Genomic DNA, 25,779 nt, shown 5'->3' with positions numbered 1-25,779 from the left:
GGATTCTAGCAGCTGCTTGCTTTGAAAGTCAATGCATTTCTTGTTTGATGACTAGAGCAGAGCATGTATATCAGAACGGGCGGCCCATCAATTGCTGCTGCTGCTCACCTACGTTCGGCCCGAGCGACAACCGCAGGGACGACCGAACTTGGAGCACTAGACCCGATGTAGTAATTTCTGGTTGGCGGCAAGTTCCTACGGGCCGTGCGGATCAAGGCAATGAATGCTTCGTCTGTTGGAGCAACTGGGAGGTCTGAGATCCCGTAGGTTCTGATAGTCTCTCGAAATTGTATTGATCTCTACGTGATGGGCGGAGTCACTGGCAAAACTTACCCATCTCCAGCAAAATGGGACTTGTTGGCTGAATATGGAGAAACGTAGCCCAAGATTATATGCATAATATACGGCCCTGGAGATAAAAAGATTCCAGACTCTGCATATCGCCCTCATTACCAGATGACACTACCCCAACCCTAACCCTAGACATTCGACTATTCGCTGCATGCAATCGACGAGGAACACAAGGGAGAGGATACAGTCTGCAATGGACACTGAAATATAGGACACCGCTGTCGTTGGACAGCGGGTGTTGGACGAAACCAATCCGAGGTGTCTMTGCCATGCAGCGGTAGAACGACCAGGAAAGGATATCAGGATAGGAGGGGATGGAGCAACGCAAACATTCTGGCATATATTCTTATCTGTCATCTCAACCACCAATATGGTCGAGGCCTATTCAACCCGTAGCATTCCCATCAACAACAGCCTGTTTCTCCGCCCTTGCATCCTCATATTCCTTCTGCCGTGCAGTAAATTTACCTCCACCATCCTCCATATCCATAGTGAAGCTTCCAGGCTGTTTATCCCCTTCCTCCTCGGGATTCAGCAGACCCATGTACCACGTCAGATCCCGACCATCGAGCTCTCGGGTACAGAACCCATCACCCAGGAAACTGAAGCTGTTGTCCGTTTTGTATTCGATGTCAAAGTGCTCGTAGCGAGGCTTTTCTAGCACTGTGAGGTAGTGGATCCTGCTACCGGGCCAGAGTACCGGTTTGTTTGCAGTTTTGCCGTTTTTGAACCATGAGCTGCAGGGCCTTTTTTATCATTTGTTAGCATCTAGTCGTTGACAAGACTACTATTCATACTACCCACCCATTCCATGCAGTTCTTTGCAGATATTTGTCTGCATATCTTGTAAAGTCCTCGGCAGCGGATCTCTTCACTGAAAGTCGTTTGATGTATTCCGTCTGGACCTTTTCCAGCACTTGGAAGACGTAATCTGTGTAGAATTCAATCATGGGCATAACGGAGCCGTGTCCTACGGAGAAGTCAGTATAATGAACTATCTGTATGTGGTGACATTAACATCAACTCACCAAGTGGACCATATGCGCCGATGAAGATAAAGTAGTTTGGGATTTCAGCTGCATCACCGTGTTAGAATAGGGCGTGCCGGTAACATACATATCGACTTGAAACTCACGGGATGAGAGGCCCAGATAGCCTACGATATCTCCTGTGAACTGGTCCTGCAGATTCTTACCGTCGAATAAGATTGGAAACCCCGGCTTGAAAGATGTGTCGAACCTGTCCAGGTCAGAAAATGGTCATGCTATCTTACTCAAGCTGCTTGACAAACCCTGTAGCACAGATAATGCAATCGACTTCATGTTCGACGCCATTCTTATCGACGTAGCCGTTCTCGGCTTTCGGACATTAGTGTGTATATAACACTACGACTCAAGAGCGACTCACTGATCTCCTGAATCTCCCCGAAGTGGACGGTAGTTTTGTCCTGTGTGAGCGCTATCCACTTAGCCCAGATCAGATCAGAGGCAAGGAATGAGAGTAATTTACCTTCCAAGAACCCATTACCCGGGGTCGGTCTTCGGCAGCCAATGTCAAAGTCTTTGGGCATTAGATTGTCGATGAGATCTTTMCGGCCCCCCAGCTTGCGTGTCATTTCGTTGATTGAAAACTTGTAAGTATGTCAATATGTGGTCGAGAGTGAGTGATGGTAATAGCAGATGGTACCTACCTCTTTGGCGGCTTTGGACTCGGGGGTATTCTTGATGATCAGTTTGAAGCGGACATTGAGTTCGGACTCGATCGCTTTGCAGTATCGCTGATAGAACTCGGGATCATCAACGAATCGTTGCTTGATCTCTTCCGAGTACTTGAAATTACCGCCGGTCTGAGCAGCCCATGTTTGGGCAAACCTAAGACAAGACAAGGTGTCAGCTTGCTTAGAGTACTGAAGGCTTGGGAGTGGTTTCTTACCCCATTGTGATCCAAACTGGAGAGCGCTAATGATAAGTTTAGCGTTAAATGTGTCAAACTCATGTCTTGATGGGCTTGCTCACTGCTACCACATGAAGCTGTTCCACCCGATCCACAATGTTTGGAATGATCTGAACACCGCTGCTGCCAATCCCAATGTTCAAGACTTTCTTGTCCGTCAAATCATACGATTTATCCCATCGAGCACTATGCATCAGTTTGCCCCTGAAAGGGGTATTTCCCTGGGCATCGATGCCCTTGATCTTGGGCCAGCGCCATTTGCTAGAGCATGTCAATGACATTCCCAGTGCTGTTTAAAAGCAACTTACTTCAATACACCACCGCCATTGATCAAAAACTCGGCTCGATCTTTGAAAGTCTCGCTTCCGTGCTTGATGGTCACCTCCCACAGACCCTCTTCAGAAAGCCATTCGGCTTTTACAATCTCATGCTCAAATTTGACATATCGCCTCAAGTCGTATTTATCGGAAAGATCCTCAAGATATTGGTGAATTTGCGCAGAGCCAGAATAATAAGATGCCCAATCTGGCTTTCTGTCCCTAAATCATTGAAATCAGCCTGGAGACCCAACGTATTGGGAGTCCGATGGACGTATTCGACGCACCAGGTGAATTGATAGCAGACGCTTGGAATGTCGCAAGCACATCCCTCATATTGGTTCTCATACCAAGTACCTCCAAGCGTTTTCTGAGAACCATTAGTAAAGTCGTTGGGTTCTCCTTCGTGAAAATTATAGCAAACTCACGTTCTTTTCGTATACTACAAGATCGACATTCAAGGTCTTCTCCGACAGTTTCTTGCAAAAATTAACGCCAGACGCCCCCATCCCTGTGCACATCCAGTCATGAATTTGTCGTATTTGATGCAGCGGGAGGGTACGTACCAATGAATATTACTTTGATTGGTTGTCTCGTGCCCATTGGCACCTCCTGAATGGTCACATCACGGCGTAGCTGTTCCATGTTGGCCATCGCGACTGGTATCTGCAAAAGCTGTCCAAGGGCAGCTCGTCAGTAGTTAGTGAATCTATCAACAACAAGAATGGTGATGCAATATACGTTGGGCCCGCGTACATACATCTGCTTGGCTTACCGAGGACGAGCGGTGCTAGTTCTCGGCCCGAGAAGGGTGGGGGTGAGCTGWCCTGAGGACTGTTCGCACCGAGCCACTGTCGGTTCGTCAGGCCAGTGAAACTTTCACGTTCCTATTATTCAAGGTGCACAATCAGACCTCGCAGAATGTTCGAGCACACAGGAATTCTCCAGTGGGAAAGAAAGAACACGATGACCGGACCTTCCCACGTGAAAATGATCTTGGCATCGCCAAGGCAATTCATTGTCCTTGTGTATGCATTTACCATTCGTCTCATCCTCATTCTCGCATCAAGACTACTTTTACCCCCAACTCCGCGATATCAGTCGCTACGAATCGAGATACAGCGGGCCTTTCAAACATCTGCATCTCTCCACTTTCGAACATTCACTCACCGCTTGCCTGCCGAATATCCGCCGAGCGACGCTCGACCTGTCAGTGGAAGGGGATTCGCCGGGTACCTGGTGCCTGGACAGAAGTTACACAGCGTGGAAGATCTTGGAAATTCCCCAAAGAATGCCAAAGTTGTACTGTACGCTCATGGAGGCGGATATGCTATAGGCGTTGCTCGAATGTATGTTCCGTACATGAAAAGATGGGCAAATCTAGCCAAGGAACGTGGCATAGAACTGGTGTTTCTTTCCGTTGAATACAGTAAGATACTAAACAATATTCACGAAACTCGAAGTTTTTCTAACGATCGAACAGCCCTCAGCACGGAAGCTCCCCATCCCAGACAAAGGAATGAGTTCATTGCAGCTTATAAACACCTTCTTGAAGCTGGGGTGTCAGCGTCTCAGATCAGTTTCATGGGAGATTCTGCCGGGGGAGGCATCTGCACCAACAGCGCACTTCACCTCCCCTCACTTTCGCTTCCTCAACCAGCTAGCACAATCCTTGTCTCGCCATGGTTAGATATGGAGATGAACGCCTTCCAAGGAGGCTCACATGCAGTCATGAGCGACTACTTCGTCCAGGCCAATGATGCTGTGCCGGGTCTTGTCAAGCTCTTCATTGGTAAAGACTACAAACCAACCGATCCTGCCGTTAATCCCCTCTACCAAGACGTCAAGGTAATCGAATCACTCAATCCTCAACTTATATTTGTTGGAGCAGCTGAGTTTGCTCTCTACGACTCTAAAACATGGGCTTCTCTATGTCGGAAGGCAGGGGTGAAGACGAATCTACAGATTGAGTGGGGACAGTTGCATATCTGGGCTATGGGATCAAAGTGGATCGAGCCGGCGCTGAGGATGCGGACTGATAATCGAATATTAGATTGGATGGAGGGTTCAAATATGCAGTAGCCTGAATAATGCCACACTGCCTAATAAATCAGACGACCTCCTCTCTACACAGACGTAACATTCAAACCTGTACTGCAGGACGACGAGTCTGAATCTGGGATGTGCTACTTTGTGGTCAAGGTCACTTGGTATAAGTCTGGTCTTTGCTTTGGAGGGCCGACAAGACTCCTTTGTTGTTATACCTAGCACTRTATAACTATTCAACCATTTCAACAGTAAGATCATCAGGCCAATATGCATTGTCGACCCCATTGGCTCGAGTCCCCACATTGTAGCCAAGAGATACTGTATCTGGTGGAAAATTGATCGCAGGACGTACGACTTGAAAATCAACACCAAGAAGAGCCTTACTCCGGCGTCGTTCAAAAAAAGCTTCCTGTAGAACCGTATCTGACGCATTCTCTTTGAGCATACCGAGGTAGGCGGGCACTGTGACGTTCATCGAGTGGAAGTGACGGAACTTCTGACGGCCATTGCGGGTCCAGACATCTTGCCAGACCTCGTCGGGATATGTGCCGCAAGACTCAGCAAGCCAGTGATTGTAGTAATTTAGGGAAAAGTCGACGACGTAGGAGCCCCCTTTCTCGGCACGTTCGATCAAGGCTTGCATCACGCCCACGCAGCCAGCGATTCCAGTACTGGTATGAATCAGCAAGAAGCAAACATGTTACAACAGAAGATGTCTTACCAATAGTCAGAATTGGGAAAGACCGGAGTGCAAGGCTCGTCGTTCCCCATTGCCCGCCCGAAACCATAGGATATTCCGGTGTTCTGTAAGAAAGTGAGTGAAATGAGCCTAGTGGGGTGGCAATCAAAGATCTCCAACACTTACAGCATCACTGATAGGTTGCCAACCGCTTCTGTGCTTCCAAGGTCCATTCCAGCCCTGGGAATCGCTATTAGCCATGAAGTCTCGGGATGGAAAATAGAACGTACATAGGCATTCTCCCTCGCGTAGATGATACCCCTCTCGCGGTCTGCACACAGTCGTAACGTCCCTTCGACACCGAATCCGTACTTGTCGAACACACCAGGTCTGTAACCGTCAACAACAACATCTGCCTGTAGAATGAGCTGCTTAAGCTTCTCTCTGTCGGACAGCTCTCTCAGGTCTAAGAAACAGTTCCATTTACCCCAATTCAAATCGGGCTGCAGACCGGTGAAATCGGGCAAGTGTTTCGCAGTGACTCTCATGACACTCGCTCCCAATTCAGCAAGGCCACGGGTGGCAGATGGGCCAGCGATCACACGTGTAAGGTCAAGTACCTTTAAGCCAGCCAGCGGACGCTGAAGACCTGTCTGCGGCGTTGAAGGCCACCATCCGGGCGACTGGGCGGGATTTGGACGGTGATGTACTTCATAAAGGTTGACATGGGAGTTCGCTTGCCCGTGGGGAGACGCTTTGTACTGCTCGGTAGTCTTGACAACAGTGCAAGCCTGTCGAGCAGAACCGTCCAGGAGAGATTCGAGGTTCGCGGCGGTTTCTTTCGCGCAGACCTCCATATATGGTTTGTAAGACGTCTCTCTGTCGGTGACTGAGTCGTCTTCCAAGGGCAGACCAAGAGCTTGAATCGTAGGGTTTGGATTGAGGGAGCCATGAATATGGATGAATTGATTGTCTGATGTCCGATAGATGTTGGTAGAAGCCCGCCGATGGAACGAGGAGGCGAAATTGAAAGGATCCTGCAGAGTGAACATATCCTTGTATCGCTCGCTAAGATCACGGATAGGCGTAGGATTCACCTCGAAGTGGGCTGACGGGTTGATTGTCAAGACGGATGAAGACATGAAGAGGAGTTGACAGTGGTCCGTGTTGATGACAGCTTCCAGGGGAGACTGTCCGTACTTGCGACCCAACAATACATTGAGCATGGCCGCTTCGAAGCCTTTCAATGCCGCCATACTTTCGGCAAATCTCCAATTGATGGCAATACTGGGTAGTGGACTTCCTTCGAATTTGATGGTCTTGGCGCAGGTCGTAATCTCTTGAGGAAGGCCACTTTGTCTCTTGTTGTTGATGATGCCATTTAGGAACACATCTCTCGCTTCGTTTGGAACAGAATAATTGAATGTAGCCATTGCTTGCCACTGATATCTCACTTGCATAGCATTCAAAGCGCTTTGATTGAGTCGCTACCTCCTTATATGCAGGATGTTACGGTCATCGGAACCTGCGGGTATCTTGAGCAATGTTCAAAGGGTCGACACCTGGGTGCTGTTCTCGGCCCGAGCGTGGAAGTGTCAATCACTTACTTGCCCGAGTGAGACTGCCGTAAAGTCAGTCCCACATCCAGGTCAGACAGAGCAGGTTTCAAAAGCTAAGAAACAACGCTGGCTTCGGTAGATCCGCTGTGTCTATTGCACTTTCATCTTGTCCGCTTCAGCATCCAGCGAAACGATCCCGTACGACCATCATGCTCGAACAAGCAGAGCCCGAGAGGGTGAAACAGTACATTTGGATTGCAAGCATTGCGCTCCTCGTGATTGCGGGCATCAAGCTCCTCAGTATTGGCAGCCGCCCAAAGGATCTTCCTCCAGGTACAACGAGCCACGTCCCAACTAGAATCCAAGTCGTAAAGTAGCCAAAACTGAACAGTCTGCAGGGCCTCCAACATTGCCCGTCATCGGCAACCTCCATCAACTTCCCAAAAAGAATATTCATGTCACATACCAGAAATGGGCCAAGGAATGTGTGTAGATCCATCCACATACAGCACAAACTATGATTACATGCTGACATTCGAAAGACGGCCCCATGTTCTCCCTTAAGCTGGGCGACTCGACGACAGTGGTGCTAGCAGATGGCTATGTGATTCGCGAGCTGGTGGACCTGAGGGGTGGTAACTATGCACATCGGCCAAACCTGTGGGTGCGAGAATTGTTCGACGATTCGAGAATCATCATGCGAGGTTACGACGATCTTTGGAAGTTGGAGAGGAAGATGTATCATGCCTCCCTCAATATCAATGTTGCCAAACGTTATCTCCCTTACCAGGTATCTCTACAAACTGCTGATTGAGTCTGAGTTATAATACCGAGCTGATCATGACCAGGAGCTTGAATTCTTGCAGATGATCCACGACACGATCCAGAAGCCAGACGATTTCGTCGACCACATTGGACGGGCAACAGGATCCTTCGCTGCCTCCATGACCTATGGCTTCCGACTCCCCGACAAAGACAGTGATCTCACCCACGAGATGCTGCACAACTCTCATGGTTTCTTCACGTGCGTTATGAAATCACAGCTCTTCGACTACTACCCCTTCCTCCGCAACGTCCTCAAGCTGTTTCCACAATCGTGGAATCCATTGGCCAAAGAGGCACTACAAGCGTATGAGAGCGAGCGCAATGTATTTGCCAAAAGCTGGAAAGTTGCACAAGAAGGCTCTCTACCATGTTCGTCTCGTTCAACGTGACTGGCTTCGTTCCAGCGTCTGACATTCTGTGTAGGCTTCGCGAAGGATATCGCTCAAGCCCGTGAAAAGGCAGTGGCGGCGGGCGACGAGGGTCTCTTCACAGAGCATGCTGCACAGTACATAGCTGGTGAGCCGAATTATGCAGAGACAGTAACATGCACAAATCACTGACAATTTCGTAGGCATTAGCTTTGAAGGCGGAGCCGACACCACCCGCTACACTCTACACGGCTTATACAAGGTACATATGCTTTGCAAGCGCTATTCAATTGCCTCCAGATTGATGACAATAATTTCTAGGCATTGACAATGTTTCCTGACGCACAAAGAAAAGGTCAAGCTGAAATTGACACCATCTGTGATGCGGAAACATTCCCCATGGGCCATCACATCAAAGACTTCCGCTACATCAACCAGATAGCCAAGGAGAACATCCGATGGATGCCAACGGCGATCAATGGTGCCATTCCCCATGCTGCGCTCAAGGAGGACCATTACCGTGGCTTCCGTATTCCACAGGGCGCAAATATCGTCCTCGCAGTCTGGTCTGCGAACAACGATGATAAAGATTTCCCCAATGCGAGGGATTTCATTCCAGAACGTCACCCTGCAGAGTCTAGTTTGTTCGAAAGTGCGACTGCTCCCAAACCTAAAGATCGAGGCCAATGGGGATTTGGGAGCGGGAGAAGAATGTGTCCCGGTAAGTACAGTCAAGGGAAACCGATTCTACACGCAAATCTCGGCGCCCATATGAGTTGTTACAGTCTCGGAGAGAGTATCTCTCAGCCCTTCTCTACCTGTTATCGATGTGTGAGACACTGCTAACATTCTCGTTCATTGCTTTTAGGTATGCATGTAGCTACCAACACGCTACTTCTAGCAATCGCAAGGATCTTGTGGGCTTTCGACATCACCTACGCAAAGGACGAGAACGGCAACGAGATTCCAATCGAAAGAGATGCCTTTGTCGGCGGGCTGGCTGCAGCTCCCGCACCATTCAAGCACGTCGTCCAATCAACCCCTATTGGTCGTGAACAATCTGGCTGACTGTTCTTTTGGTACTTAGATGTTCTATTGTCCCTCGATCGAAGGAAAGGGCTGCGATTGTGGAGCGGGAGTGGAAGAAAGCTCAAGAGTCGCTACTTCTCCCGAATGGAAGTTACAAGGGAGATATACTGGCCGCAAAGTAATGATCAGAAGTATGCAAGTATAAGAAGGGGTGACATGGGTTTATGTAGCGTTCGGGCCCAAAATATGCAGGTTAAGTGCGATGCTTGTGAGCGGTACATGTCCTGTCCTACTCCGCTCTGTCAATCAGCTGCCGAGACTCCTGTCTGTGATATCTATCATCTCCACTTGTAGTGAGACGGTAAGTATCCAAAAAAAAAATGGAGAAATGGATTCTCAAAGAGCAATCCTAAATCTTTCTCCTACCCTACATAGAACCGTAATGTTTCACATCTTCGACAATCGAAGTGGATAATCCGGCAACATCCTCTTCATCACCTTTCCCGACCCCGTCTTCGGAATCTCATCGATAAAGAACACCCCTCCAGTCAAATGCTTATGTTTCGAAAACTTGCCCGAGATGATGTTGAAAACCTCCCGTGCAGTGATTCCCTCATCCTTCTTCACCACAAAGGCCCGCGGATACTCCGCGCCGTCAGGAGTTTTGGCGCCCACAACACTCACATCCGCGACACCAGGGTGTAATAGAATCGCAGCTTCCAATTCCGCGGGAGATACTTGCAAGCCTTTTACTTTAATCAGGGCCTTCAGGCGATCTATGATGTAAATTCTGCCTTCCGTGTCGAGATAGGCCACGTCTCCCGTCCTCAACCATTTCTTCCCATCCTCTCTTAGAAGTGTCTCTTCTGTCTGCTGAGGACGGTTGTGGTAACCTTTCATAATGTTCGCTCCGTAAACTAGGAGTTCTCCAGCCACGGCACCAGTGGGAATGTCCTCTTTCCAATCTTGGCCTTCCACAGGGACGACCTTGGCTTCACAGTTTGGATTCAAGAATCCCACCGATTCGGGAACGTTCTTGTCGTCGGGAGAGAAGCCAGAGATTGAGTTGGTGGTTTCTGTCATACCCCAGCCCTGTTTCAAAGGTAGACCTGGAGGCAGGAAGTCCCGCTCGATGAGTTGACCTGTTGCAGGGCCCAGGGGAGCGCTTCCTGTTAGAGCGTACTCCAGGCTATTCAGGTTGTACTTTCCTGGCGGCTGTTTAGACAGCTGGATCAGGATGGTTGGAACTCCGGTGAGTAGAGTTATGCGGTAGATGTCGAGATAATGAAGGAGGGATGTTATGGTGTACGATCGCATGACGAAGACTTTCGCTTGCGTGCGGGGGGCATTCACGCAATAGTAGATTTGACCCTGTATRGTTCAGCGAAAGTTGAGACAACAAGTGAATAGAGATACATACATAAGCATGGTACATTGGAAGAGGAGCCAACCATCGTTCGCCAGATCTTCCAAGGCGTTCGTGGCGAGCGACGGAGACGGGGTCGTTGGGATTCCATAGCGTCCGAACAAACACTAGCTGGGAAGAATTCGCCACAATATTTGCGTGAGTGATTTCAACGCCCTTTGGAGTGCCTGTGGTCCCACTGCTATAATTGATCACAACAGTCTTGTTGACGAGATAAGTTGGATCCTGGGACTTCTTCCACGACCAGCTCTCGACGTCTCTGCTAGATGCCCAGAAGGAAGTCCATGGTTGCAAATCTGTTTGAGTACAGAGAGTATCGCTATCCTCGGGATCGCAAAAGATCAGGACCCGACTCTGAGGAATGTCCGCTGAGGCGGCAGCCTTCTTAGCCGTCTCGGCACCGTCGATTCCGGTCAACAGAATGCTGGCACCCAGATCCTTCAATTGAGTCTCGAGTTCTCCAACAGAGGCCGTCTGTGAAACTGCCGAGAAGATGCCTCCAGAAGCGATTACACCCCAGAGGAGGACCGGAAAGTACAAATTGTTACCCGAGTACAGCACAACCTTGTCGTTTTCTTTGATACCAAGGTTTTGTAGCCCCTTACCGACTCGCTTGGCCAGTACCTCACCCTCTGCTAAGCTGTAGCATCGATGTGGTTGGTGAGCATCGTAATACAATGGCTTCTGTCTGAATTTCTTGTCTCCGGATGAAAAGATGTAGGAAAGCAGATCGATGTTTGGGATGTCGATTGTGTATCGCGACTTGTGAAAAGTGGTCATGGTCGCTGCCTTTGTCGTGATTTCTTGGAATGACCGCAAARTCACTGTTGTCGTGTGTTGTGGTAGGTCTGTACCGCAAACGTCTGCTGTAAGGAAGTCGAGTACTCACACTGCAAGCCTCAAGCTCGTCCTTCGGCCCGACAAATTCGATGGGCACCGAACACGAGCTCACAAAGATCAAATGAAGGCTACGCTGATTATCTCCTTCAACGTCGCTCTCGAAGTCGAGATGCATCTTCCCAGTAGGACCTCAGCATACTCAAACTTCTCAACTGCATGCAAGGCTTCAAACAGCAGTCAATTAGTCCACCACTTGATACGATAGCTATACCTCGATTGATAGCTGTAATCCAATATATTAATCACCACATTTCAACCATGAACAAGATTCCAACCCGAATCTACAGGCAACACAACCCCATTGATTCCCTTCCCTCCATCCCCAACCAAAAAGCAAACCGTACTAGCAACCTCATCCACCTCAATCAGCCTCTCCAGTGGGTTGACCTGCTTCAAAGTTTCAACACTGGCAACGCCTCGATCCTCCTTGGAATCAGTAGCAGCAGGCGCCACCACATTTACTCTAATCCCCTGCTTTCGATGATCCCATGCTAGACTCTTCGTAATACCAACGCAGGAGTAGCTATTCACAGCCTGCAAGCCATGGCCCGAATGAATGCCAATGTTACCATACGGAACAACATTCACGATAGCGCTACTTTGTGGTTGACCCGTGGATGCTTCGTGTTGAGACACGAGCTGTGTGATTTCTGCTTTACAGGCCAGCCAAATTTGTCGAGCAGAAGAAGTCATGCCTGATTTGAAATCTTCTACTGAGGCTTCCGCTGTGGGCTTCGAGGGAGCTTGTAGGAGAGTCAAGATGTTGATGCAGTGTTTGAGATGACCGAACTTGGATACGGTCGACTTGATGACTTTCTCAATTGACTCCAGGGACGTGGGATCGTATTCCATAAGCTCCACGGTGATTTTGCTGGGTAGCTTGTCTCGAATCTCCTTGATGGGAGCGATCGAGCCGTGGGCCAGGACGATCCGTGTGCATCCCGCTTGGATCAGATGTTTTGCAACACTTGCTCCTAGATCTGTTCGACGCATAATGGTCAGCTTTGCATGCTTGATAGTTCAGCAAGAGATGTAGGCACCAGTCCCTGCATTTGTGATCAAGGCAACGCCGCTGCACCCATTGTTCGCCGCTTCCATTGTTGATGTGATGTGATATGACCAAAATCAGTTTGCTGATTCGACTGCAAGTCTCCGATAGCAGGTGCTGCTGCGTGAGTTGAAGCTCTGGTTGTACGTACAATCTCGTGCTCCCGGGCCGAGTGAGGACGGAGCTGAGCTGTGAGAGCTGTCAGTACTGCATGTGGTGGTGTTCTCGGGCCGAGAGAGACTCGAGCTGTGAGCTTGAGGCACGGGATGGAGTGGAGTTTCTGTACATACATACTTGATATCACACCGAGCGGACATCGTATCAAAAGAACATACAGCCATAGCGATGTCACTACAAAACTTACCTGGTGTGGCTTTGATCACAGGTGCAGCGTCTGGTACGTCGATTGAACAGCGACCAACTCGCCTTATTCTTTGCTGACTCCCTTCCCAGGGATCGGCAGAGGTACTGCTTTCGCTTTCGCCAAGAGTGGCTGCAAACGCATGCTCGTAGGGRATGTTGACGAAAACGGGCTGGAGTTGACACGTAAAACCATTCTGGAAGATCAGCCGGATGTTGAAGTTGAGGTAGCACTCGTTGACATAAGCGATGAAGATTCGGTGCAAGGCTTTATCGATCATTGCGTCTCCAAATTTGGCAGAATCGACTATGCATGCAATATTGCAGGTATCTGCCCGGCACGAGAGTCGATTGCAGAGACAAGTGTGGAGACTTTTGACAGGGTCATCAGTATCAACACTCTCGGGGTGAGTGCAAGTCCCATAGTCAGAGACAAGATATCCGCTGACGGAAAACGATAGACATTCCTCTGTCATAGAGCTGAGATACGGCAGATGCTGAAGCAAGACCCACTGCCAACGTCAAGATTCAAAGGTGCGTGAAATGCAAGCTGCAATGCCTTTCTAACGGCTCGCTGACCTTCTCAGGGTCGATTGTTTCGGTATCTTCCATGGCAGGGATCAACGCTTCTCCTGGTGTCACGCCGTATAGCAGCAGTAAGTTTGCCATCATCGGCCAAGTGAAGACAGATGCGATGGACTATGGCCCGCAAGGTCTTCGCGTCAACTCGGTGGGGCCAGGATTCACCAATACGGAACGTCTCCGGGCCATGGCCAATGAAGAGCAGCTATCAGCCATTGCCGGTAGTGTGCCCCTTAGTCAACTGGGTCTACCAGAGCAGGTTGGCCAATCAATGGCGTGGTTGTGCAGTGAGGAGGCAGGCTATGTGAATGGGATCAACATGATGGTGGATGGCGGCGCCACGCTTTGGCGACAAATCAGCTAAATGGGATTCGAGCTCGTGAATGTATGTTCATACGTCGTAAAATGTAATATCTTGTGATGAAAAGGTGAACAAAGAAAGCGAGCGAGGTGCAAGGTGGAAGGAAAAGGAGAGAATTGGCGCCTGAGGCTGCAATGTGGGGTCGCCACGTCTTCACCTCGTGCTTAGGCTGGCACGTCACACCCGTGACTTTAAGGCAGCTGTTTCAATTGCTGCATTATTAGCCCTCCTTCTTTCACATCAATTCGCGGCACTTTGGTTAGTTGCTGCTTGGACAGATCACCGACATGTTCAACCGCGACGCCCTATTCGGCAAGAGACAGGAACCTCCCCCGCCCGGCCAACGACTTCCGCCCCGACAATCCTCTCAAGCCCCATCATATGATCAAGAACCCAAGAGAGACTATCCCAGCACATCCCGACCCGCCAGAATGAGGCTCCAACCCGTGCAATCGCCCGATAAGGCGCTGACCTACTCCAACATCTGCGCCGTGAGTGAGCAGGACTTCAAGCGGAGATCAGACGGCACCGACTACCATCTCCTGCTCAATGGCCAATTTGTCCTCTCCGCCCGTCCGGGACCCATGCCCCGAGGCCAGATCAGTCTGAATGAGATCCAAAGAACGTGGATGCGCATCGCTGTGACGGATGTGGTGGAGGTCGAAGAATTCCACCTATTTGAGCAGGGAGCCAAGAGCTATTTGAGCAGCATGGACATTGAAATCGGATTCGCGGGGAGTAAAGCACCTGCTGCTCCTCCCTTTGATCAAGACGAGTTGGCAGATGCTGTGACCAAGATTTTCCGCAATCAGGTCTTTGCGCCCGGGCAGAGCTTCTTGCTGGACTTTCGAGGGCCGAAGATGAAGCTCACCGTTAGGACTGTAGAGCTGGTGGATCTTGCGAGCTTAAAGGCAGGCGGAACACAGCAAACAAATCCCAATGCGAGAGGGTTGTTGATCCCCGAGACGGCCATCAACTTCTTCAAGGACGCAAAGTCACCTATACAGCTCAAGGGTTCGACGAGAAGACCGGCTGCCAACTCCGTCATTCGTCCAGACTTTAAATTCGAAGACATGGGTATTGGTGGTTTGGACAAGGAGTTCAGTGACATCTTCCGTCGCGCTTTCGCCTCGAGAATCTTTCCGCCCGGACTTGCAGAGAAGCTAGGCATTCAGCACGTTCGTGGAATCTTGTTGTTTGGACCTCCCGGAACAGGAAAGACTCTCATTGCTCGTCAAATCGGTAAGATGCTGAACGCTCGCGAGCCCAAGGTCATCAACGGACCCGAAGTTCTCAACAAGTACGTCGGTCAGTCAGAAGAGAACATTCGCAAGCTTTTCGCCGACGCCGAAAAAGAGCAAAAGGAAAAGGGAGATGAATCAGGTCTTCACATCATCATCTTCGACGAGTTGGACGCCGTCTGCAAACAGCGTGGCTCTGGAGCTGGTGGTGGTACTGGTGTGGGCGACAGCGTGGTCAACCAGCTTCTCTCCAAGCTCGATGGTGTAGAGCAGCTGAACAACATCCTCCTCATTGGTATGACAAATCGCAAAGACAWGATCGACGAAGCACTCCTCCGAAGTGGACGTCTCGAAGTTCACATGGAAATTTCCCTCCCGGACGAACCCGGCCGTGCCCAGATTCTCAAGATTCACACCACCAAAATGAAGGAAAACGATAAACTAGGGAGCGACGTCGACTTAGCAGTTCTCGCCAAAGAGACACGAAACTTCTCCGGTGCCGAGATCAGCGGTCTCGTAAAWTCTGCCAGCTCTTTTGCTTTACAACGACACATCAAAGGCGGCACCGTTGCAGCTCTCTCCGACGACATCAACGAAATGAAGATTCACATGAATGATTTCCTCGGTGCATTACAAGAAGTCAAACCGCTCTTTGGTGTGAGCGAGGAAGATCTCGACGACTGTGTTGAAGGAGGAATCATCCATTTCGGACCTCAAATCGACAAGATTTTGAAGAACGGAAGAGACTTCGTCGAGCAAGTCCGCACCAACACCACCAGATTACACTCCGTCATTTTGCACGGACCGCGAGGATCCGGAAAGACTGCGCTTGCTGCGAAAATCGCGCTTCTAAGCGAATTCCCATTCATCAAGTTGGTACGGCCGGTGGATATGGTGGGTATGAACGAGATTCAGAAGATCCAAGCCTTGAGCAAAGTGTTCACGGACGCTTACAAGTCACCTTTGAATGTGCTTGTTCTTGACAACATTGAACTTCTAGTCGACTGGGTACCGGTCGGGCCGCGTTTCAGCTCTGCAGTCCTTGCAGCGTTGAAAGGACTGATGGAGCAAAAGCCACCCAAAGGTCGGCCGCTCTTGATCCTGGCAACGACGAGCGAGAGAACTGTCTTGCAACAATTACAACTTGCATTCAAAGCGCAGATTGCAGTACCGAATCTACAGACTCAAGGAGAGCTGGCACATGTCATGCAGGAAAGCGGGCAATTTGATGACGAAGGTATCAGGAGGGCGATTGGAGAGATTGAAGCTACAACAGGGAGCAAGAACATTGGGGTGGGCATTCAGCAGATTATCTTGGCGATACAGACGGCGATGCAAGATCCGGATCGTGCTGGACGGTTTGCAGAGGTCRTGTGTGAGGCTATCAACGAGGCAGGGTATTAGAATCACTTGATTGAAATGAGATGAAATAAGCCTATCCGGCCTTGATGACTTCTGAGTAGAATGCTGTACGGAAGATCTCCTGAGCAGGGTGCCAAAAGCGAAACCATTTCTTTACCAATTTACGTTTGCGCTCCCGCATTTATTCTCCTCGCTGCTCGTTCGTGCTCCTCCAAAATCCGCACTACGCCTTCATGGGCGTCGGATTTGGCGACCGACGTTGTTACCTTACATCCCCAGAAGAAACTTACAGTCATATCTCGCAAAATACGTTCATTGATCATCGATTCGTTCAAAACTAGCATAAATCGTTCGCGACTGCCATCAAGGGTATCTCATCGCCAAGTCTGCGGCCGCCCTAACAACACTCAGCCCTTGTGCCTGTGTCTCCACAGTCCTGACCTGTCCTTCAGAGGCCTGTCTCTTATGATCTCTTTTCCGATAAGAGCCAAGGCGCAGACCTAAAATGCTACACTCGCCTCGTCCACTGCACTCCCAAATAGGAGAGTTGAGTAGCCAAGGCTCATTCATAATGTCAACACTACCCGCAGGCGGCGGGATCGCGAGATCTGATTGTCGAGATTGAGTCTTGTTCAGCTGCGATTCGTTGTTATTCGACTGCCGTAGTAAAGACACCAACCATGGGAACATGCACTTACGTATGATGCACCCCACCACTCGCCCATGATGTTCGTTTCATTGCGCGTACTCAACGCCGCGTGCGCGTTATGTCGCACCCAACTTTCATACCCTTTACACTTGTTGCTATGTAGCTCTGCCAGACTTACAGGCGCGACTTTAGTCACACCGTCGACAAGCGGCGTTTCAGTCGGCAGTAGCTTGCAAAAGGCATCAAAATGCTCAAAGTACGCTCCTTTGAAGATGTAGTTGTCTTGCGAGCAATTCGCCGGCGCATCGCAGTAGTCTTCGAGAATCCCGTTACGACCGAGACCAGCCCACTCTGCTGCTTCGCTTTCAGAAGCGGCGTTCCAGCCCGTGGCGTTTATGACTGTCGTGATGAAATTGTGACCGTCATCGAGGTATGATACAGTACCGGTTGATTCCCATAGACCTCGCAGGCCGGAGAGAAGAACTCCTTGATTGTAGGTATATACCATTTCGTTTCTCTGATCGCAGGTTGTTTGGCCAGAGGAGATGTGAAATCCATCGACTACCAGGCCTTGGGCATTCGTGAAGTTGTGTGATTTGAACCAGTCGTATTCTTTCACTGCGTTGTCAAGAAACACGGAGTCGTGGGCGCTGACTGCAGTCAGACTGGGCAAAGTCCTGTTTGTCTGGGTTCGGTAGTCTGGGTGCGGGTAAGGATCCGTGTTAGTGTCGCCAGGGAAGTAGAGATACATTGCAATTGAGCTAGAAAGAAAGAGCTCGTTGGTGATGGCATTTTTGTAGGGCTCCAAGTGCGGATTCCAGTTGATTCCACCCTCACACAGGGTCGTGTTGAATTTGTCCTGTACAATGTTGTAGAAGATGTGGGCGCGGTGTGCATACATATCAATGTCGGCTTGCCCAAGGTCGGACCCAGAGGTCGAGCCGTACTGGGTGATGAACTTGATTGCTTCCAACCACTCCAAGACCACCCACTGAGCATCGTCATATGCGGCATCAAATATCTGAATCGTATCTTCGGAATCAAAGTATGCCCGAGTCTGGGCGTAGTACTTCTGAATGTCGGCCTGAGTTTCTGACGACCGGGCGACATAGCTAGAATCTGAAGACTCGAGGCCGCCCAACGTCTCCTGCGTGGAAATCATAATGTTGTCAATCAGTGCTCCTATCCATTGGATCGTGCTAGGCTAAACAAAGACTCAGTCATCAAATTATCTGTCCGACGAGCGGATGCACCAACCCAGTAAGACCCATTCCAGAACATGTTCTGCATCGTGGACAGCGCCGCTTGGGTCTCGTTCAACCAGTATTCTCCCGTTTGATCGGGACCTCCCCACTGCCAGGGACTGCTTTCGCCATGATAATCCGCCCAAAACGGATTTTTCTGTGCAACGGCTGGCTTTGCAATTGACGATAAAGCCACTAAGTTTGCTATTGAGATATGGTAAAGCATGCTGAGAATCGCTACAAAGGTGATGAAGAAGCAAAGAAATCCCACGGCCGCCCAAGGGCAAGGGCAAGGGCGGATGCCACGAGCATCATATAGCGTCCTCATTCTATCCGGGCGCGTGGGCAGGAGGGTCGAGGGTAGCGAGGCAGGTACGGATGAAACGGTCCGAAATTGTCGATCTCTTCCGCAACTCTCATCTACCGTAGATCTAAGTATGCAGCCTCTACGTTAATGATCGGTCGTGCGACAAAATAGCGGCTACAGAAACGTCAGATCGACGCCCGTAAATGCCAACTCCGGAGTGCATCAGAGGACATCCCGGGCGATGGACCACGAACAGGTGAACAAAGAAATTGCTGCGATGGTTTGGTCCCTGAACTCCTGGTAAAATGACATGGCGGCAGGGAAATCCAGGTGATGTTGTAACGGAGGTCATCTGAGACTTTCATCCACCAGACCAGACATCCTTGTCGCGCATCGGAGCGTCGGCCCCACTTGGATGAAAGTCGATCGTCGTCCCCCGCAACGCGAATCTCGCACGCCACGACATCCACCCCTGCAAGTCCTGGCGGGCATGCGACGAACGTGAGAAGCAGCATGCCTTACAAAGCTCCGGTCGCGGCGAAGCCGAGCAAAGCCATCTTCGACCCGTTCAGCTCGTCCGCCACCGGCCACCAGCGCGCAGAAAACAAACTGAGCGGGAGTACGTCATGGCGCGAATCCCGGCATCGCAAGCTCCATCAACAATTCAACGGCGGAGCTGGGGGTGGGAAGCGGGTCAGTGACAGTGTGGGCGCCGGCAGTGAAGACTTTGGACGAGATGGAAGGACGGAGAATGGTGGATTTGAGAAGGGCGCGAAAGGGCTGCGAACGGGTGGACAGCAGAGTTTGTGGGCGACGATGACCGTCAGCAAGGGCAGTGATGAATCGAGTGAACGGCCGGCGAAGCGCATCAAGACAGAAGACAGTCCCGAGAAGCCACGTTCGACGAAGGTCGTGAATCCATATACTCCATTCCGAAGGGAGGATGGCAAGATTCGTGAAACGAGCTGGACGTCACCATCCGATCTATYGGAGCCCATTGATCCGCTACCGTCATCAGAAGAATCACGGACTTCCAWCCCAAAATTCGAAGAAAAGAAGGAGGATGATCCGCCGCCGCCGCCTCCAATATTCTCCTCGTTGACATTCTACGTCAATGGCTCTACCTATCCTCTGTCCGACCACGCCCTCAAGCACCTCATAAGCTCACATGGAGGCAACATGTCGATCGCGCTTGGAAGAAGAACTGTCACGCACGTCATCATCGGGAAGCCCAACAGCAGCGGTGGTGGAGGCTCTGGAGGTGGACTTGCCGGCAGCAAAATCCAGAAAGAAATCACTAGCATGCGAGGAAAGGGGATCAAGTTCATCTCTGCGGAATGGGTCAGTGAGAGTGTCAAGGCTGGAAAGCGGTTGCCAGAATCGAGGTTTGTGGGCATGAACCTTGCACCCAAGGGTGTTAGTGGCATTCAAAGCATGTTCCGAGCTGCGGCAAAGAAGTGACGCATGCTTTGATTCTTTTGCGGTATGGAAAGGTGGTATATGAGGGACAGTGGCAGTGAAGGCGCATCGGTTTGAGATTTGAGATACCCTGGAAGAACGGAAGCATAGAAATACAGCACTACGAATCATGCTCCAACTTACGACAGTCAATCAGAAGCACCTTACGAGACATGACTGACAGATCTCCAGCGTGATCCACCGTATCGTGCGTAGTGGTTGGGGAGCACATGAAGTGTTCCTAACCACACCAATGACCTGGTAGAGCTATGTAAGATTTGGATACGGGGTCGAWTATGTCTTGTGTAAACTGGTCATGACAACAGATACCCAACCCAAACCCTAACCCTAAGAGATTCGAGGTTGTGAGAAAGCAGGCAACATGCCACACTTTGGCTGTAGAGAGCTGCACTCTTCGCAAGGGCAGTACTATTAGGCAAATTTGCCGTGATTCATGGTCTGCGTTGAAGCCTACCTCATGTTATGTACAGAACAGCCTCGCCTCCAGTCTAATTCAGGGGCAGCTTCTTGTGTTTGTATTGCTTCCCTCCACCTCCATACATAGCAGCACAGTGTCCCTGGCCCACAACGCGGTACTCATGAATCATAAGACCTTCAAGTCCCACGGGACCACGTGCATGCACTTTATTGGTACTGATACCWACCTCGGTGCCGAAACCGAATCGCATGCCATCGCAGAATCTCGTGCTGCAGTTCCAGAATTTACACGCCGTGTCTATGCTGTTACAGAAGCGGTCTGCGACATCCTTGGAAGCTGTGACGATGGCGTCCGTGTGGTGTGATCCGTGGGTGTTGATGTGCTCAATCGCAGCGTCTACAGCATTGGGTCCTGATGGAATTGTGCGGACTGCGAGGATGAGGTCTAGGAACTCGGTGTTGAAGTCTTCTTCTGTGGCGTCTTGAAGTTGAGCAGATGCCTCCTTGTCAAGGGATGATGTGAGAGCTGCTTTACTTTGTGCATCGCAGCGGAGGATAACGCCTTTAGCTTGCAGAGCGGTTGCCACAGCTGGAAGGACTGTAGTGAGGACGTCTTCGTTGACGAGAAGAGTMTCGACCGCGTTGCATGCTGCTGGGTAGTCAGTCTTCGAATCGACGACGACATCTGCGGCCATCTTTGAGTCTGCGTCCGAGTGGATGTATAGACTGCAGAGGCCATCTGCGTGACCAAGGACGGGCATATGGGCTTTCGTCTGACAGTGGCGGACAAGCTCATTCGAGCCTCTCGGAATCACAAGATCGATGTACTGGCTGAGTTCGAGTAACGGGTCCACAGCATCTCGGGTCGTGACAAGTTGGATGGAGTCATTGGGGACATCAGTCTTGTCCAGCGCGGCGGAAATGGTGGATGCTATGGCTTTGAAGGATTCTGTGGATTCCTTGCCACCTTTGAGAATTSCTGCGTTGGCAGACTTGATTGCCAGGGACGCAATATTGCCAATGACTTCTGGTCTCGCCTCGAAGATGATCAGAAGGACTCCAATGGGGCATGTTTGCCGTTGAAGAATCAAGCCGTCGTCCAATTCTGTACGCAGATCTACTCTGCCGACTGATAAAAAGATCAATCAGCTAGTGTACGAACGAAGCGGTGAAGCTGAAGCGATGAAATGAATGTATCAACATGGATTTACCTACCTGGATCCGCCAGGCCGCGCACATCTCGAATGCCTTGGAGCATGTCATCAAACTTTCCCTTCCGCGAGAGATCCAATCGTTTGTAGATGCTGGGGTTCAACTCTCCATTTGCAGTAGACTTCTTCGCATTCTCCAGATCAWCAGCATTGGCGGCTAGAATGTCTTCCCGCGCAGTTGAAAGTGCGTCGATGATGGCATCGAGAGCAGTGTTTCGTGCATCTTCTGAGAGCGTCGCAAGGGTTCGAGAAGATATCTTGGCAGCGCGAGCAGCTTCTTCGGGGGAAGCGTTTGTGAGAGACATCTTTTAGCTGAAACGAAGATGCTATAAACAGACGCGATTTCCACGCTGTCGTTGACCCGATTCACAAAATGTGAATGTCCCGGCATCTCGGCCCACATATCGCGGCTTTCCCGCTTGCCGTGCCGAGCCCAGATGCGGCTAGACTGGTCGTCCCAACCTCCCCAGCCATCCGCCGCGCCTGCCACCTCACCTTTCTAACCACCGACATTTTCAAAACAGCGAATGCCAACGCAAACAGATGACGAGGCACGTGCTGGCGGTAGAATAAGTATACAGCCTACTCTTTTCTTACCCTGTCTTTCTATTCCCTCGCCACAACGACATCGCGTGTCTTCAAAACGTTCACACCCACGCAACGTCTAACCTCGACTGCCAGCAACATCACGCTCCAGCCATGATATCAATAGGGAGCTTACTCTCTCTGAGATCGCCTCTGCGACTGGCTGTTGTTGCAGCCCTTATATTTGCATCACCATCAACAGCACAGACATTTTCAAGTTGCAATCCAACAACACAGTCCGGTTGCCCCGCGAATCCAGCGCTGGGCAGATCTCTCACGATCGACTTCAAAGACGGCGAATCCGACCAATTTACCGCCTCGAGCAATCCCACATRTGGCCCCGATGGAGCAATGTTTACAGTCGCAAAACCAGGCGACGCGCCGACGCTGTCATCAAAATGGTATATTATGTTTGGAAAATATTCAATCACGACAAAGGCCGCGCCTGGGACTGGAATCGTGAGCTCAGCAGTTCTACAATCAGATGATCTGGACGAAATTGATTGGGAGTGGCTGGGAGGCGCAGTCGCCGAAGTGCAATCAAACTACTTCGGAAAAGGACAAACTACGACATACGACCGAGCAGCTATCCACGCGGTGGCCAACACTCAGGCCGAATTTCACACATACACCACCGAATGGACAGAAAACCAGATCGTCTGGTCAATCGACAACAAGGTCATTCGTGTGCTCAACGCCGGACAAGCCGGTGGCCAATATCCACAAACGCCAATGCAGCTGAAGATTGGAGCGTGGGCTGGGGGTGATTCGAGCAACTCTCAAGGCACCATCGACTGGGCAGGTGGTCCAACAAGTTACGGTGCTGGACCGTTCACCATGTATGTGAGCTCCGTTTCAATCGTCGATTACTCTACGGGAACATCCTACAGCTACGGCGACCAGAGCGGTTCATGGGAAAGCATCGTTGCAGCGGGCGGAGCAGTCAATGGAAACAGCGGAGGAAGTGTGACAGTCACCGACGCCCCGGCCATCACTTCCACTACCAGCGGAAATGTTGCCTGGGACGGAACCCATCGGACTAACACGGCGACTGTATCGTACACAACCCTGCCTGGTCTACCATCTGGGTGGTCTATCAGTGCCTCGGGAAAGGTCGTTCCGTCCTCGGCGACCACTGTGAGTAAGCCTGCATCGATTTTGCAAAATACAGACGAAGAGCAACGCACTGACGATTGAAACAGTTGCCAGCATACCCATCAACCTCACCTATGCCCTCGCCGGTTTCTGTCTCCTCGCCGGCAGCTTCTTGCACGGGTTCAGATTCTAAGTTCGTTACGGCTTATGATCAACAAGGATTCTTGACAACCGAGACTGTACCCGCGGGAGCATCGACAGGATGGGATAACCAGGGGCTGCCGACCACTGTTTATGCCGCCGCGTGCATCACCCCGCCTGCTGGAGGCAAAAAATTGGCAATCAAGCTTGCGGACTCTCTGGAGACGTCTGCATCTACCACGACTTATGCGGCGGATTCTTCTGCATCACTTATTACACAAGCCGTTCACCATTCTGGTGCGGCGAAATTGGGAAATAGATTGTTTGGAGCGAGCTGGGTGGCTGTGGCTACTTTGGCGATTGGGTTATTTTACACGGCATAGCGTTGCATATAGAGACATGCTTGGGTTGAGCGGGTTGAAAAGATTGTACAAAGCATGAGAGCATGATGAGTAGATGATGATAGTGTCTCGCGACATACGATAGCTTAATGTCCATGAAACGACTTTGGAGGAGATCAATATTCACTCATGTCTACCATCCATTCGAAGTGCGAGAGAAGGCCGTCTGAGCAGCAGTCTTGCATGCTTTTGACAGCAGCTAATGTTGCACCTAGAGTCAGCCTCATACATGCAGCACGTCCAGAGAGCTGCGTTACGAAGCTGCGTTACGAAATGGAGAGGGGCAGTATCACTCCGCTCTCGACATCAAGATCGAAGAAAGTCGTGTGAATTTTGCCAGAAGCACCGCTGTTTCCGATGCGCGAAATGTCATCAGCTCTTGCCAGCGTAGTCTCTCTTCCATATCCGGTCGAACTTCTCTTGATCGACAGCATAGCCTCTTGCAAATTCCCACTCCATCTCGTGCATCGTCTTCCCACACAGCACCAGACTGTGCAACGGCTTTCCCAGATCAGCCTCCATCAGCTCCTCCAATGTGCCGGCAACAATCTGTTCTCCTTCACTTCCCAATCTCGCAACTCCAATAGCGAGTTTCTCCCTCCCACAGACGTCTTCTTTCCTCCCCTCTTTCTCTTCCGTGCCCTCCTCCACCTCCACCATTTGACTCGCACACTGCGCGACGGTCATGAATCGCGGAGGCTCATAGATGATCTTCCCTCTCGCCATGGCTTTCAAATCCGGCTCTTTGACCTTGATATCCAACAAAACCAACGTGTGCAATCCCAGCTTCACATTCTCCGCGACGCGATCATAGAAGCTGTCTGGTCTCCACTCATCCGTGAAGAAGACCATGCTGACCGTCTGGCCAAAGTTGTACAGACTCAATCCCGTGGCACCCACGGCCGTCAAGATGGAGGCGTTTGGCAACGTTCGTGTGGGGATTGGAGGATCGTTTTGTCGACATCGCAAAACGAAGTCGGTGTGGGTGGTAGCGGAGAAGGGATCTCCCACAACGAGGAAGGCGACATCGACGGTGTCTGCATTGGCGAGGATGTCGTCGGATTGCGATTCGACCATCTCGCGGTCGGCGATGATTACTTCACGGCCATAGAAGGCTTCCTGGGCGTGTGAGTCAGGGGAATGAAAGAGAGAGAGAGAGGGGGTTCTTGGGAAAAGTGGCATACCAACTGCTCTTTGTCGCAGAGAAGGACTGCGGTGTAGGCTTCGAGATATACGCGTTCGGCTTTGCGAACAATCTCGAGACCTCGGGTGGAAATGTCCCGCTCGTCGGCCAGACCGAGACCAATTATGTACAACATTGGGAATGCGGTCGGGAGTTTGGGCAAGTTTTTATCGTTTCGTAGCAAAACAGACACTCCAGCATCAGAAGAAAGATTGGGATTTACCCCACTACGTTAATATAGCGTACGGCGCGTTTTTAAGAACAACTCTGCAACAATCCTTTTAGGCGATAGTGCGACGCTAGCATTATAGGGTATTAGAACCTCGGTAATTAAAGGTGTATTCCGTATAATAAGTAACAAGTAGCGTAATTTAATGTGCGCGTATAATATCCTCGCTTTCCTTCTTTAAAGTAATTTTATTTAAGTCTACGATACCTAAGTAATAATAGTAAGGATAAAGTAAAGGTATAATAGCATTACGCGGGTAGCTATATAACTCTCTATATAAGTAAGTAAGATCTCTAAAAGAGTAGTAGGATAAATACCTACTACTCTTTTAGCAACTCTTATTAATACTTAAATACTAATATTAATACCTACTACTCCTACTACTATACTACCCCTTTACTACCTACCTATATCCTCCTCTCTTCTCT

The 25,779-nt window shown here is 50.4% G+C and overlaps 13 protein-coding genes; 6 read left to right on the top strand and 7 right to left on the bottom strand.

Annotated features, from left to right (window-relative positions):
• Positions 1-736: 736 nt before the first annotated feature.
• On the bottom strand, positions 737-3,275 carry RCC_00589 (related to monooxigenase; the record flags this gene model as incomplete). XM_023765745.1 has 14 exons in its annotated part: positions 737-1,097; positions 1,156-1,321; positions 1,380-1,427; positions 1,487-1,590; positions 1,643-1,709; positions 1,759-1,809; positions 1,861-1,981; positions 2,042-2,222; positions 2,284-2,309; positions 2,367-2,565; positions 2,613-2,843; positions 2,909-2,991; positions 3,050-3,132; positions 3,188-3,275. The coding sequence occupies 14 exons, from the start codon at positions 3,273-3,275 to the stop codon at positions 737-739; spliced, it is 1,809 nt and encodes a 602-aa protein (XP_023621513.1).
• A 312-nt stretch (positions 3,276-3,587) lies between these two features.
• On the top strand, positions 3,588-4,703 carry RCC_12209 (uncharacterized protein; the record flags this gene model as incomplete). XM_023765744.1 has 2 exons in its annotated part: positions 3,588-4,050; positions 4,105-4,703. 2 exons carry the CDS (start codon positions 3,588-3,590, stop codon positions 4,701-4,703), a joined length of 1,062 nt encoding a protein of 353 aa, XP_023621512.1.
• A 196-nt stretch (positions 4,704-4,899) lies between these two features.
• RCC_12207 (related to acyl-CoA transferases/carnitine dehydratase) lies at positions 4,900-6,782 on the bottom strand (the record flags this gene model as incomplete). XM_023765743.1 has 4 exons in its annotated part: positions 4,900-5,341; positions 5,392-5,474; positions 5,536-5,589; positions 5,640-6,782. 4 exons carry the CDS (start codon positions 6,780-6,782, stop codon positions 4,900-4,902), a joined length of 1,722 nt encoding a protein of 573 aa, XP_023621511.1.
• Positions 6,783-7,117: 335 nt separating this feature from the next.
• RCC_00587 (related to O-methylsterigmatocystin oxidoreductase) lies at positions 7,118-9,169 on the top strand (the record flags this gene model as incomplete). XM_023765742.1 has 8 exons in its annotated part: positions 7,118-7,241; positions 7,307-7,393; positions 7,451-7,698; positions 7,757-8,102; positions 8,157-8,249; positions 8,305-8,363; positions 8,423-8,753; positions 8,970-9,169. 8 exons carry the CDS (start codon positions 7,118-7,120, stop codon positions 9,167-9,169), a joined length of 1,488 nt encoding a protein of 495 aa, XP_023621510.1.
• Positions 9,170-9,577: 408 nt separating this feature from the next.
• RCC_12076 (related to 4-coumarate--CoA ligase) lies at positions 9,578-11,336 on the bottom strand (the record flags this gene model as incomplete). XM_023765741.1 has 2 exons in its annotated part: positions 9,578-10,501; positions 10,551-11,336. The coding sequence occupies 2 exons, from the start codon at positions 11,334-11,336 to the stop codon at positions 9,578-9,580; spliced, it is 1,710 nt and encodes a 569-aa protein (XP_023621509.1).
• A 372-nt stretch (positions 11,337-11,708) lies between these two features.
• Positions 11,709-12,554, bottom strand: RCC_12075 (uncharacterized protein; the record flags this gene model as incomplete). XM_023765740.1 has 2 exons in its annotated part: positions 11,709-12,436; positions 12,497-12,554. 2 exons carry the CDS (start codon positions 12,552-12,554, stop codon positions 11,709-11,711), a joined length of 786 nt encoding a protein of 261 aa, XP_023621508.1.
• Positions 12,555-12,849: 295 nt separating this feature from the next.
• RCC_00585 (related to dehydrogenase) lies at positions 12,850-13,810 on the top strand (the record flags this gene model as incomplete). XM_023765739.1 has 4 exons in its annotated part: positions 12,850-12,901; positions 12,958-13,271; positions 13,326-13,398; positions 13,452-13,810. 4 exons carry the CDS (start codon positions 12,850-12,852, stop codon positions 13,808-13,810), a joined length of 798 nt encoding a protein of 265 aa, XP_023621507.1.
• A 284-nt stretch (positions 13,811-14,094) lies between these two features.
• On the top strand, positions 14,095-16,452 carry RCC_00584 (related to AAA+-type ATPase; the record flags this gene model as incomplete). The annotated part of the gene is made up of 1 exon (XM_023765738.1): positions 14,095-16,452. One exon carries the CDS (start codon positions 14,095-14,097, stop codon positions 16,450-16,452), a length of 2,358 nt encoding a protein of 785 aa, XP_023621506.1.
• A 321-nt stretch (positions 16,453-16,773) lies between these two features.
• On the bottom strand, positions 16,774-18,349 carry RCC_00583 (related to glycosyl hydrolase; the record flags this gene model as incomplete). XM_023765737.1 has 3 exons in its annotated part: positions 16,774-17,046; positions 17,109-18,263; positions 18,317-18,349. 3 exons carry the CDS (start codon positions 18,347-18,349, stop codon positions 16,774-16,776), a joined length of 1,461 nt encoding a protein of 486 aa, XP_023621505.1.
• A 774-nt stretch (positions 18,350-19,123) lies between these two features.
• On the top strand, positions 19,124-20,071 carry RCC_00582 (uncharacterized protein; the record flags this gene model as incomplete). Its single annotated transcript, XM_023765736.1, has 1 exon — positions 19,124-20,071. One exon carries the CDS (start codon positions 19,124-19,126, stop codon positions 20,069-20,071), a length of 948 nt encoding a protein of 315 aa, XP_023621504.1.
• A 506-nt stretch (positions 20,072-20,577) lies between these two features.
• On the bottom strand, positions 20,578-22,022 carry RCC_00581 (probable gamma-glutamyl phosphate reductase; the record flags this gene model as incomplete). XM_023765735.1 has 2 exons in its annotated part: positions 20,578-21,635; positions 21,722-22,022. The coding sequence occupies 2 exons, from the start codon at positions 22,020-22,022 to the stop codon at positions 20,578-20,580; spliced, it is 1,359 nt and encodes a 452-aa protein (XP_023621503.1).
• Positions 22,023-22,653: 631 nt separating this feature from the next.
• On the top strand, positions 22,654-23,590 carry RCC_00580 (related to CRH1-family of putative glycosidases might exert a common role in cell wall organiza; the record flags this gene model as incomplete). XM_023765734.1 has 2 exons in its annotated part: positions 22,654-23,443; positions 23,505-23,590. 2 exons carry the CDS (start codon positions 22,654-22,656, stop codon positions 23,588-23,590), a joined length of 876 nt encoding a protein of 291 aa, XP_023621502.1.
• Positions 23,591-24,311: 721 nt separating this feature from the next.
• On the bottom strand, positions 24,312-25,258 carry RCC_00579 (probable Diphthine synthase; the record flags this gene model as incomplete). XM_023765733.1 has 2 exons in its annotated part: positions 24,312-25,058; positions 25,124-25,258. 2 exons carry the CDS (start codon positions 25,256-25,258, stop codon positions 24,312-24,314), a joined length of 882 nt encoding a protein of 293 aa, XP_023621501.1.
• Between the last annotated feature and the right edge of the window lie 521 nt (positions 25,259-25,779).

The sequence above is a fragment of the Ramularia collo-cygni genome, assembly GCF_900074925.1.
Source record: "Ramularia collo-cygni strain URUG2 genome assembly, contig: RCC_scaffold01, whole genome shotgun sequence".
In the NCBI taxonomy this organism is placed as follows: domain Eukaryota; kingdom Fungi; phylum Ascomycota; class Dothideomycetes; order Mycosphaerellales; family Mycosphaerellaceae; genus Ramularia; species Ramularia collo-cygni.
Note: the sequence above shows the minus strand (reverse complement) of the source record. Positions and strands in the feature narration are given on the sequence as shown.